Source organism: Charadrius vociferus, unplaced genomic scaffold (genome assembly GCF_000708025.1).
Source record: "Charadrius vociferus isolate BGI_N301 unplaced genomic scaffold, ASM70802v2 scaffold2, whole genome shotgun sequence".
Taxonomy (NCBI): Eukaryota; Metazoa; Chordata; class Aves; order Charadriiformes; family Charadriidae; genus Charadrius; species Charadrius vociferus.
Window position 1 is genome coordinate 1,340,978 of NW_009647595.1, and position 10,879 is coordinate 1,351,856.

At 42.2% G+C, this 10,879-nt stretch overlaps 1 protein-coding gene across 1 annotated transcript in view; it reads right to left on the reverse strand.

Annotated features, from left to right (window-relative positions):
* Nucleotides 1–6,176: 6,176 nt before the first annotated feature.
* RAD21 (RAD21 homolog (S. pombe)) overlaps nt 6,177–10,879 on the reverse strand; it is a 21,058-nt gene continuing 16,355 nt past the window's right edge. Inside the window, exons 12-13 of the mRNA XM_009880988.1 lie at nt 10,616–10,699; nt 6,177–8,006 (exon numbers count right to left, since the gene is read on the reverse strand). Coding sequence (XP_009879290.1) covers nt 7,815–8,006; nt 10,616–10,699 — 276 coding nt within the window. The 3' untranslated portion in view covers nt 6,177–7,814. The remainder of the gene's footprint in view (nt 8,007–10,615; nt 10,700–10,879) is intronic.

Below are 10,879 nucleotides of genomic sequence, written 5' to 3' on the forward strand. Positions count from 1 at the left end.
CCTGGACAGGCTGGAGAGGTGGGCCTGTGCAAGCCTCATGAAGTTCAACAAGGCCAAGTGCAAGGTCCTGCACGTGGGCCAGGGCAATCCCATGCACAAATACAGGCTGGGCAGAGAACAGATTGAGGAAAGCCCCGAGGAGAAGGAATTGGGGGTGTTGGTTGATGAAAAGCTCAATGACCTGGCAATGTGCATTCGCAGCCCAGAAAGCCAACCATATCCTGGACTGCATCAAAAGAAGTGTGGCCAGCAAGTCAAGGGAGGTGATTCTGCTCCTCTACTCCACTCTCCTGAGACCCCACCTGGAGTACTGCATCCAGCGCTGGAGCCCTCTGCACAGAAAATACAGGGACCTGTGAAAGCAGGTCCAGAGGAGGCCACGAGGATGATCCGAGGGCTGGAGCACCTCTCCTATGAGGAGAGGCTGAGAGAGTTGGGGCTGTTCAGCCTGGAGAAGAGAAGGCTCCGGGGAGATCTTATTCCGGCCTTCCAGTACCTAAAGGGGGCCTTCAGGAGAGCTGGAAAAGGACTTTTTACCAGGTCATATAGTGATAGGACAAGGGGGAATGGCTATAAACTGGAAGAGAGCAGGTTTAGATTAAACATTAGGAAGAAGTTTTTCACTTTAAGGGTGGTGAGGCACTGGAACAGGTTGCCCTGAGATGTTGTTGAGTCCCCATCCCTGGAGGTGTTCAAGGCCAGGCTGGATGGGGCTTTGAGCAACCTGGTCTAGTGGGAGGTGTCCCTGCCCATGGCAGGGGGGTTGGAACTAGATGATCTTTAAGGTTCCTTCCAACCTAAACCATTCTATGATGCTACAAAATCTGGTCCTTTGACAGAAAATGTTGGCCCTAAAATTAAGTGGAAAAGTCTCTGTTACAGCTGAAAAGCTGAGCCTCAGGGACCATGGAGATGGAGAGGGGTTTCGAAGACAGACCAGAGAGACAGCCTGTTCATGTTTGCACCCATGGATCTTTCAAGCAGGCGGGTAACTTTGTCATATCCTTGCCCTAGCAGCTGAACTGCAGGCCCTGGCTCTCATCCTGGTGAATCCACCTCCACAGCTGGCAGACCTTATGCCTCCACCTTATGTGTGATGAAGACCCACAGTCCTCTTGCCTTTAGTCCAGCCTCAGGCCTTCAGGGCCCTATGGCTCCACCATATGTATGCCCAGCATAGCTGGCTGGATGTGGTACCCACCGTATTTCCCTCGGGGCGTGAATAATCTGCAGATCACACTGAGCCAGAAGGGCCCTTCCCTAACAGAAACGGCATTACCAAGTAATAAGACCAAAGTCTGCCATAAATGCAAAATAATTTTAGGTAAGGTTATACGTGTACTTATCTAGCCAGACGTAACGCTCAGCCCTGAGGCAGCCTCAGCCTCCTCCTGCCCTGGGCTCTGTGCATTGGGAGCAACCAGCATCTCCCGTCCAGGGAACTGGGAGCTCCCAGATGAGAACGGGGAGTCCGAGCTGTGTAGAAAACCTCCTCCGCAGCTGTGTGCACCAGGGGCTGAGCCGCCGGCTCAGTTGTTCCTCTTCAAAAGCAGCTCGCTGGTAACCAGTGAAACCTATCCAACATCTGCAGTGCTGCAGTGGTCGTGTCACCCCTGCCAAGGGAACAGCACAAGGGAGACAGGGGAACGACGGTGGCTTTGCTGCTGACATGAGCGATGGTTTAAGCATTCCTGATATGTTCCTCTCCCACTCGGCAGATCTGATCTCCTTGGGCTCAGTTTTAAACCTTTTTTAGCATTTGGGCTACCTGCTCAGCTCCAAAGAGAGACTCCCTGTAATTCCACAGGCTCAATGGTGAAGGCGACAGAGATCCCAGCCCCAATTCACACCACGGGGAGCAGCCTGCCACAATTAACAAACTGGAACTACTTCTGACAGATGTGAAGATGAAACTTAGCACTGGAAGCACCCGGTGTCTTCTGCACTTATTTCAGTCTTGAGAAACGATCAAGGAAAACCTGCAGTGTGTGTTGCTAAGTGGCTGCCACCATAACAAACCTTTTCATGCCTTTTCTGGCTCATTGCTGCCTCCCTCAGCATCATCAAGACTAGCTACAAGTTTGCATTTACGTAATTACAAAACGCAAAATGGTACGTTCAGTTTATTTTCAGGGCCTCTCATCAGTTATTTGACCAATCAGAGAAACATTCCTAAGTTAAGCATCAAATTTGGCTTTTGAATCCAAATGCTAAGCTGCTTCTCCTATTTTTTCTCACAACATTGACTGCGGTTTGTTATTCCTTAAACATCAGCATTTCTTTTGTTTTGGAGATTAGTCCCGTAGTCAAGGAATATGAGAAGCAGTTTAATTTGTATAAAAACAAATTCAGGCCGAGCTTTTCTGCAAAAATGCTCAGCGGTGGAACGGTTTATGGTATCCCGAACCCTTTGTTTCAGAGTTAAAATGCGCTGCGATGTGTGGCACACGCTGCCTGCGAAGTGCACGTTGATGCTAGTTCTGGCTGACTCTCAAGTAGCGCGGGGACGGGATATATTAGCTTTCACAAAACGAACAGAAAACTAGTGCAGACACATCCGCTGGCACAGGCTGGACATGAGCTCTGTCTTTGAAATACCTGATTTGAAGGAGAACATTCAACTTCTGCCTCACAAAAGCAGAATATTAACACTGGTGCGCAAGTTGAGGATAAACATGCCCATCCACCAGTTTTAGGCAGTGCCAAGACTCCTGAGTTCAAACAGCATTATTGTGAATAATTTTCTTAAGACAGATTTAACACACATGCATGGTTGGCGCAGCCATCCAAAAAAGCAATCCTCACCCCTTCCCTTCTCTCTTTTCCTGCCTGGTGCTTCTTGTGTGATGCTGGCACAAGTTTCTGTACGGCTGCCCAGTGCGCAGGAATACAGGAACTGATCCAGCTGGAGGAAAAAAAGAAAAAAACAAACCCATGTTTCTTTTGGTGGGTTTTACCCTGAATCAGCTCCCACCAACCCCAAATCTAGAGAACTAAATTGGACAAAAAATTGCCAGCACTACCTGGGCACTGCAAGGCAGGGAAGGGGAAGGTAGTTTAATTTAGAGAGGAGTCTTTCCACGAGAGAATGCTGCTGGCTTTCAACCCCCGTCTGCTCTAGAAGGATGCTGAGTGTTGGGAGCAAATCTGTGTTTCTCATCACGCGTATTCTTGATCAATGTCCAACAACATTTATGAACATCCATGATTAAAGGTCAACCACACGGTCCCCAATTATTTAGTGTTAGTTTCAGGCTATGGTATAATGTTTAATGTTTTTATTGAAAACAAAACTTGGACAAACAAGAAAAAAAGCTGGGGGGGGGAGGGGGGGGGGAGAACATGTAGAGACCTTGCTCGTGACAGCCAAACTCCTCCTTATATCCTTCCTGGCTGCTGGGGAATAGCCACCGCCAAATGAAATTGGAGGGTGTGTTCTCCCAGAAAGTTTCTGGCACTTTAGTCTACTTATAACACAACATTAACATTAGTGTTTGGCTAATATGAATATTTTCTCCTAGCTGAGTTTTAGAATTTTTTTTTTGTTTTTGGATTCTGTATGAAAATGTTTTGGAATAAAATAAATGTAAAAACCGCTCCTGTGAGTACAAGGGAAAACCTTCCCTTTTTCTACCTCCTTCTCTTTGTCTCTCCAGTGGCTTTATCAGACGTTAGCAAGAAATGCAGAGAATTGTCCTTTCTTCATCGTGTGTTGGGACAATCTATTTCTGGTCCTTTAGCTTTCCTATATATTCATCTCACAGAAGTTCATAGCATATAGCCTAGCACATTCCTGTAGGTATAACAAAAGAAAAAGCTTTGAAAAAGCACAAGCAGGAACTTGATAACCACTTGAGGAAATATGTTCCACAAGTAGCAGACAATCGAGAGCTTCGGAAAGAGAAAAACTTACCAGAACCCCACTCCTCCCCGTGAAAGTCATGTTATGTACCACCACACAGACACACGTGCGGCAGTGGAATGACAAGAGCAAGTGGAAAAAAACCCTGCAAAGTTTGCCCTTCTTTATTGGCATGAAATAAAACAGAAAAAGCAATCTTGTGTCTACAAAAGACAGGCACAGCTCAACGTCCTCAATGCCACATACTTGACCCTCCAACAAAGTCCCTGAAGCAAAGTGGCACGTGACAGCTGCCAGTTAGGTTGCTAACCAAGTTGGTTTAAAATCCTAAAGCGCGAGTTCCAGCAACACCCTCAGCCCATACTTTTTGCCAAGTTAGAACCTGCCTTATGTCTTGTGTTATGAAGAGTCCTCTGCTCCTACTCTTCTCTGAAGCAGAGCACCATTGAACCTACAGCTGTAGGTAATGCTACCTGCCTGCCTTCCTCCCTTCTGCCCTGGTTGGGGGCACAGAGCTCTCTGTGGGGGAGAACTGGAGCAGGATGTCTTCAAGGTGGTCAGACACGCATGGCAGGAATTCATTCAGTGACCGAATCTCCTTGCAGGAATATTTCCTTTAAGATTCATGAACTGTTTTCCTTTTCACCCACCAAAAAGAGCGATTTGGAAAGCAGGGCACGCATAGTAGTTACTGATGTAAATACTCAAGATTTGCAGACGGAACAAACCTGCTGCCAGTAGGGAAGATGGAGCACTGGGAGGTATTTGCAGGACCTCCTTCCCCTCGCTGCTACAACGCAACGCTGTTGCCAAACACAGGAGAGACATTCCAGCCTGAATGGTAAAGCAGCAAGGAATACATTTTACAGCAATGTTACTGAACCAATCTAAATCCCTCACAAGATTGGATTCTGAAAAGTAGAGGGTGTTACTCACTGAACTGCTAGGAAAATGGCTTATCTAGTAAAAACTAACTGAATGCTTATGGTTAATTCCTTTAAAACTGTTCAGACATTTATTTGAAGAGAAACTATAATAAAATGCAGATGCTGTACTGTTTTTTTTTTTCAAGTACTCCAATATCTTTGTAAAGAACAGCAGTCACAGGGTGAACAGAGTAAATGCTGTGCCACTGATAGCCTTTCTGCATCTCATCATCTGTCTGCACACAGTAAGGAAATATACTTCTTGTACATACAGGAGAAATAGAGAGAGCAAATGGTTTGTCTATCAACATTCCTTGGACATCCTTCAACAGCTGATCAGTATATTACTGCGAAGCTGCTTTCCAAGAAACCTAAGTCTGTCAGTACGACTTGCAGGCCATGTTAAAGACTCCTGTTGGTTATACAGCAGAGCCTGCATTCATTGCCGCGGGTTAGATTTAGTGTTGTCACAAGAACGATGCATTTGTGCAAAATCTTGTCATGGGTGCAGATCACAGCAGTGTAACAGAGCAAAACCAGTAAGTATGTCCTAGATTATTGATATAAGAAAAAGGCAGAAGAGCTATCTTTCATGCTAGTGTGAGTACCCAAGTTCCCATACTTCTCTCCCTTACAGAGCTTTAACCAAAGGGATGAAAAATCAAGTCCCCATGTTCCAGTGCAGATACGTTGTACCCACACGCACAGACTCAAGCTAGCTCAACAGAGGCCACCCTGCGTGCCACGAGACTTAGAGCACAAACAGAATCAGCCCAACCGCTTCCACAGGTAGCTCAAAAGCAGTATAGTCACCTTTGTGCGGAGCCCAGGTTAAGACACTTTATTGGATCCAGGCTGGTTCTTCAACTTCCTGAGACAGCCCATGTGGAAGAGAATTCATGACCCAAGGCTCCACACAAGCTCTGTAGGTAACCCGAGTGACTACAGAGGGGATGCGCTGCCTCTACAGGCTTGGATCCAAGCGTCTGGATCTACCAGGAGCACGCAACTTCAGAAGTGCCGACACACCCACATACAGAGGCAATTCTACAAGCAAGGAAACAGAAGAGCTAAAAGAATTCAAGCTGGATGTGTTCTGGCATTCAGAAGGGACTGGCATGGAGATGAATCGCATTTTACAGACAGTTTCTCCTAATTTTCCGCACAGACATTCCTAGCACAGAATGCTTGAACAAAACCACAGAATAGCCAGTAAAACAATTCTTCCTTCCTAATGGCAAGAAATCTATTTACATATTCAAGCTTTAAATCTCTCACACAGCTAAATCATTAGACTTCCACTCCAAACACCAAAATATGCAACCTGTAAATGCTGGGTCCCTACTATAGAAATTAATGGTGTTCAAGCAAGGTACAGAGCTAATACATAACAGCTTATAACACAACTTTTATTAGAAAAGTTATACATAACAGCATCAACTATATTCAAGAATATTAACCTTGAAAAGCAACAAAAACAGACTAAAAATGTGTAACAAGAAACTAATGACCTTTTCTATAATTAAACATTCAAGTTATCTACAATGTCTCTTTTTACAAAGGGGAAAATCATGGTTTTACAGGCACATCATGTTGAAAATAAAGCTGCAGTAACTTTTATACAATTAACTTTTTCAAGGATTATTAAAACATGGTCATCATGTAGTCTCAGATTTTTTTTTTTAAAAACATTCACATAATTTTACAGTTGAGTATACACTGAAATTTCAGTCCCAAAATTATTTCACAAAAGTGCCAACATTAAAACCAGAACCTTCAGTGTGAATAATTTTGCCCTAAAAAAAGTTAAGACAGGTTTCCATAATCAACATATTCACATAATTTCTGGTGCTACCTGGTCTAACAGTAAAGCTTCATTCTTTATAAGTAAAATCAAATGGGACTTCTTTTGCAAAACTGATAAAATGTTTTGAACACAGGAGTGTGCATTATTGGAAAAACTGATACTAAAACCATAAATATATCCAAAGAGCCATTACTACGCTACACAATTAAGTGGAACTGTGCCTGTTTGTACTGTATATTCAAGTTTGTTGCCCTTTCGGTACAGGTGGTATCTGAATTTAGCATCTTTACAAAGGCAATCTGTTCAACTTCTCTTATTCTTTATCTTCATCTGCCTGCTTAATAAAAATCAGATAATTTACAATCTAGAAGTCTGTTTTAAAAAGTCTGGAGTTTATATACAGCTCTAACAAACCTAAAGCATTTTGATATCTTAAAGGTTTAAATGAAATGACTAGAGTTTTTATTTGACGCTTATTAACAGTAATTAGCCATTATCAGTAGTGGACCGTAATGAGGTGATAAGTGAAAAGGAATGTTTCGTCTAAAATGCTTAACGCGTGTTCCGTCCTTTCATGTATGTAATAGTATCACAGAAAGGAAGTGCTTTCCACAGACACCCGTTTCCCCTTAGCATCAAGGGCTACAAAATTCCGACTGCAAAAACGCAGTGACAAAGCAAGCTGACGAATCAGGCACTACCTTTCATATTGGCAGCTGTAAGAGACCCACAGTATGCACAGAGATCTAGGGAAGGGGAAAAAACCCACTACTATGAGAAGCAGACCGAACATTTTAGACGAGTTTGGCAAAGTTTTTAATCAGACAACAGGTTGGCCATTCAGGTTTACTTGTATAGGTTAAAAATATCACTAATGAATCAACTAGTCAAATTATCGTAAGACATTTTCATCGATACTCAACATTACATGCACCAATATTGCACACATCTGCTCTGAGTTGTTAAAGCAATCTTCACCTGGGTCCTTGAGCTGTCTGGTTTCTGCAGCTGAAACTCAAGCCACCCACCCAGCAGTTTCACTAAAAATTTAAGTGGTAAATTTAAAATACAAAACCCAAAATAACCCAAAAAAGAAAACCAAGGACTTTATACAGACAATAAAATCTAAATTTTCTGCAATGGTCTTGTGGGCCCTAAAGATGGGGCAATACATGTACGCACTAGTGAAACGAACACTAGCTCTGCTGTATCTAACCATTTAAATAATATGAAATCTGGGACCAGGTGTTGCAATGATGTCACTGTAAGGCTCCTCCTGTGTCAGCTCTATAGCTTGCTGTTTTTTAAGTACCAGGAAACTGTAGAATTTTGCAGCTGCTTGTTTTCTATTCGTATTTCTGCACAGCTCAAGCAAACTGATAGATTCCGCTCCAGTCTTAGCGAGAGCTCTCTGAAAAACACAAACATCGATACCACAGATTAAATAAGAGAACTACACACAAACAAGAAAGTCCATTGGCAAGATTCTGTTTGTTATTACCTCCAGGACACTGTGAGGGACTGGGAAGGACTTGACATTGGATGGGGACATTACAACATGTACATAAAAATTTCTATATGGATCTTATTTAAATGAAACCAAGTAGGCTTCCCAGACGTGTGAAAAACCGATCTTCAATCTGTGCAACTTATAGTCACTTGTTCCAGAATCACAAGAAGATTTTCTTTCTGCACTGACAGCTAGCCAGTCTCTTTTGACTACAGGACCAATATTTTTAAATAGGAACAAAGAAATCCTGGTTTATTTCTCAAAATAACTCCAAAAATAATCACGATCTAATGTTTAAAACAAAATTTCAAGAGCTAATGTTCTTTAAAAGATGCATAATTTTCCCTGGGTGAAAGCCTGTTTATTTCTAAAACTCCACTGTTTGTCTGAAACTAAGTACACAGAGTCACTTACATTTTTTCAAAGTCTTGGCCAGAATATTTAAAAAGAAAAAAAATCAGGAAGATACATCTGTTTGCTGGCTAGAACAACAACTGACGTCTTCAATTTAAAACAGAACCGTCTGCTCTGGAATATCTACTAGATGAAAAGATATCAGGCTGGCCAAACCAAATGACTTTATATTAAATCTCATTACAGACTTAATGTCTCAGCCATCCGTGTGATGCTCTTTTGGGCACACGGAAGACAGACTTAGGAAAAAAAAAAGCTAGACATAGTCCAAAGAGAATTCTGAAGCTCTTTTCAGAAACTGTGATGAAACGTTCAGAGAGAAAAACATTACATGACACTACTGACTACACATCTGTATACTTTAAAAATTATTTTTAAGCGACAGCTATAATGGTTTGGGCTGGGACAGAGTTAATTTTCTTCGCAGTAGCTCATACAGTGCTGTTTTGGATTGGTGCAAATGTTTTCATTTTGGAGCAGGTAGGCTGGGGGTGCACAAGAGGGGACACAGCCAGGACAGCTGACCCCAACTGACCAAAGGGGTCAGTACATTGTGCTCAGTAATAAATGCTGAGGGAAAGAAGTGGGGTGTGTGCGCATTCGGGGTTATGGCATTTTGTCTTCCTGAGTAACTGTTACGTGTAATGATGTCCTACTTTCCTGGAAATGGCTAGTTGTTTTCCGGCAGAAGGGAAGTAGTGAATGAATTCCTTATGTTGCTTTGCTTGTGCACGCAGCTTTTACTTTACTTATTAAACAATCTTTATCTCAACCCACATGTCTTCTTGCTTTTACCATTCTGATTCTCTCCTCCCCATCCCACCAGGAGGTAGTGAGTGAGCAGCTGTGCAGGGCTTCGCTAATTACCAGAGTTAAACCACCACACTAGTTTAAAACAATCTTAAAATACTGAAATTCTTGCAGGTAACCAAAAGAACTAACTTAAATCATATTAGTTTACAATGTAATCTGACTAAACTTAAGTGTATTTAAGTGTCATAAAGGCTCTTTAGGAGTAGAATCAAGGTTTCATTGTTTAGAGATGTAAGGAGGTAATTCTTGCAATACAACCCTAGTAACATTTTCCAAAAACGTAAAGCTTTTCCTTGATTACATCATTTTTGAGAAACTTCATAGAATACAAAATATTACTAAACCTCAGTTTACTGAAAACTAAACAGCATTCACCCCTCCTCCCAGATCCACTATACGGGAAGTGCAGAGATACAGTAACGACAATGTGCTTTTATCAGCAGAGGTGAGAGATCAATTTCACAAAAAAGTGAGCATGACTATGGAAAACAACAGCAGCTTAGAGAGATGGAACTGACATTTCAGTGACAGCAGAATCTCAGGAGTTGCCAAAATGCTTAAGGGAACAAAGGGGTAGGAAAGGCAAACTAGACTGAAAGGCAAAGAGAGTCCAAGAATATATGAAGTAAACATACAGAAACCTCTACGCAAAACAGACAGAAGTTTGCACTTAAGTTGAAGTGTATACTAGGGTTGTTCTATTGCCTCATAACAAAAATGCTCTTTAGCTCTAGCAAGCAATAATCCATCCTACAAAGATTATCTGTCTGTGCACACTGAAGCCACATGCTTAAAAGTAACACTGCACCTCAGCCAAGGCCAGATTGCAACAGTTGTTGTAGATTCAGCTTATCATAGCTTGGAAGTTTTCAAACAAGCCTAGCCAGGAATAAACACCCTGTAAAAATATTTTATCCCTAGTCCTTGATTGGGTTTGCCTAGGGTCACGTAGCACAGAAATCAGAGATGCTAAGGTTTTGTTAAAAGCACAATCAAACCCAATTATTTTAAAATTTGAATTTCTGGGAGTCTTAATTGCACACCAAATGTGAACATAAAGGTTGAAAAACAGTTAAGTGAAAAATTTAACTTCAGATGTTCTTTGGAATAAAGTGTCAATTATATTATGATTTAACCAATTACAAGCATTTTTCCCCCTCCAAGACAGAACTAGTATTTTAAGTCTGTAACATCTACTGCAAGGAAAGCTTTTAACTCGGGTCAAAAGCGTCGGTAGGCATGCTCAAAAGCTACTTTAAGAGAAAGCAATTTATCATGTGTACCTGAAGTCCATGAAGCATTTGTTGAGTCCTTTTGTTCCATCTCCTTTCCTCCTGATCCTGATCACCCCCTGTGCCATCTTCTTCCTGCAAGAAGCCAAATTTCACGCATTTACAAAACAATATTTTCATCCACAGGCTTATGAAATGAAAGAGGTATTTCTAGATCATAGAATGGTTTAGGTTGGAAAGGACTTTGAAGATTATCGAGTTCCAACCCCCCTGCCATAGACAGGGACACCTCCCACTAGACCACGTTGCCCAAGG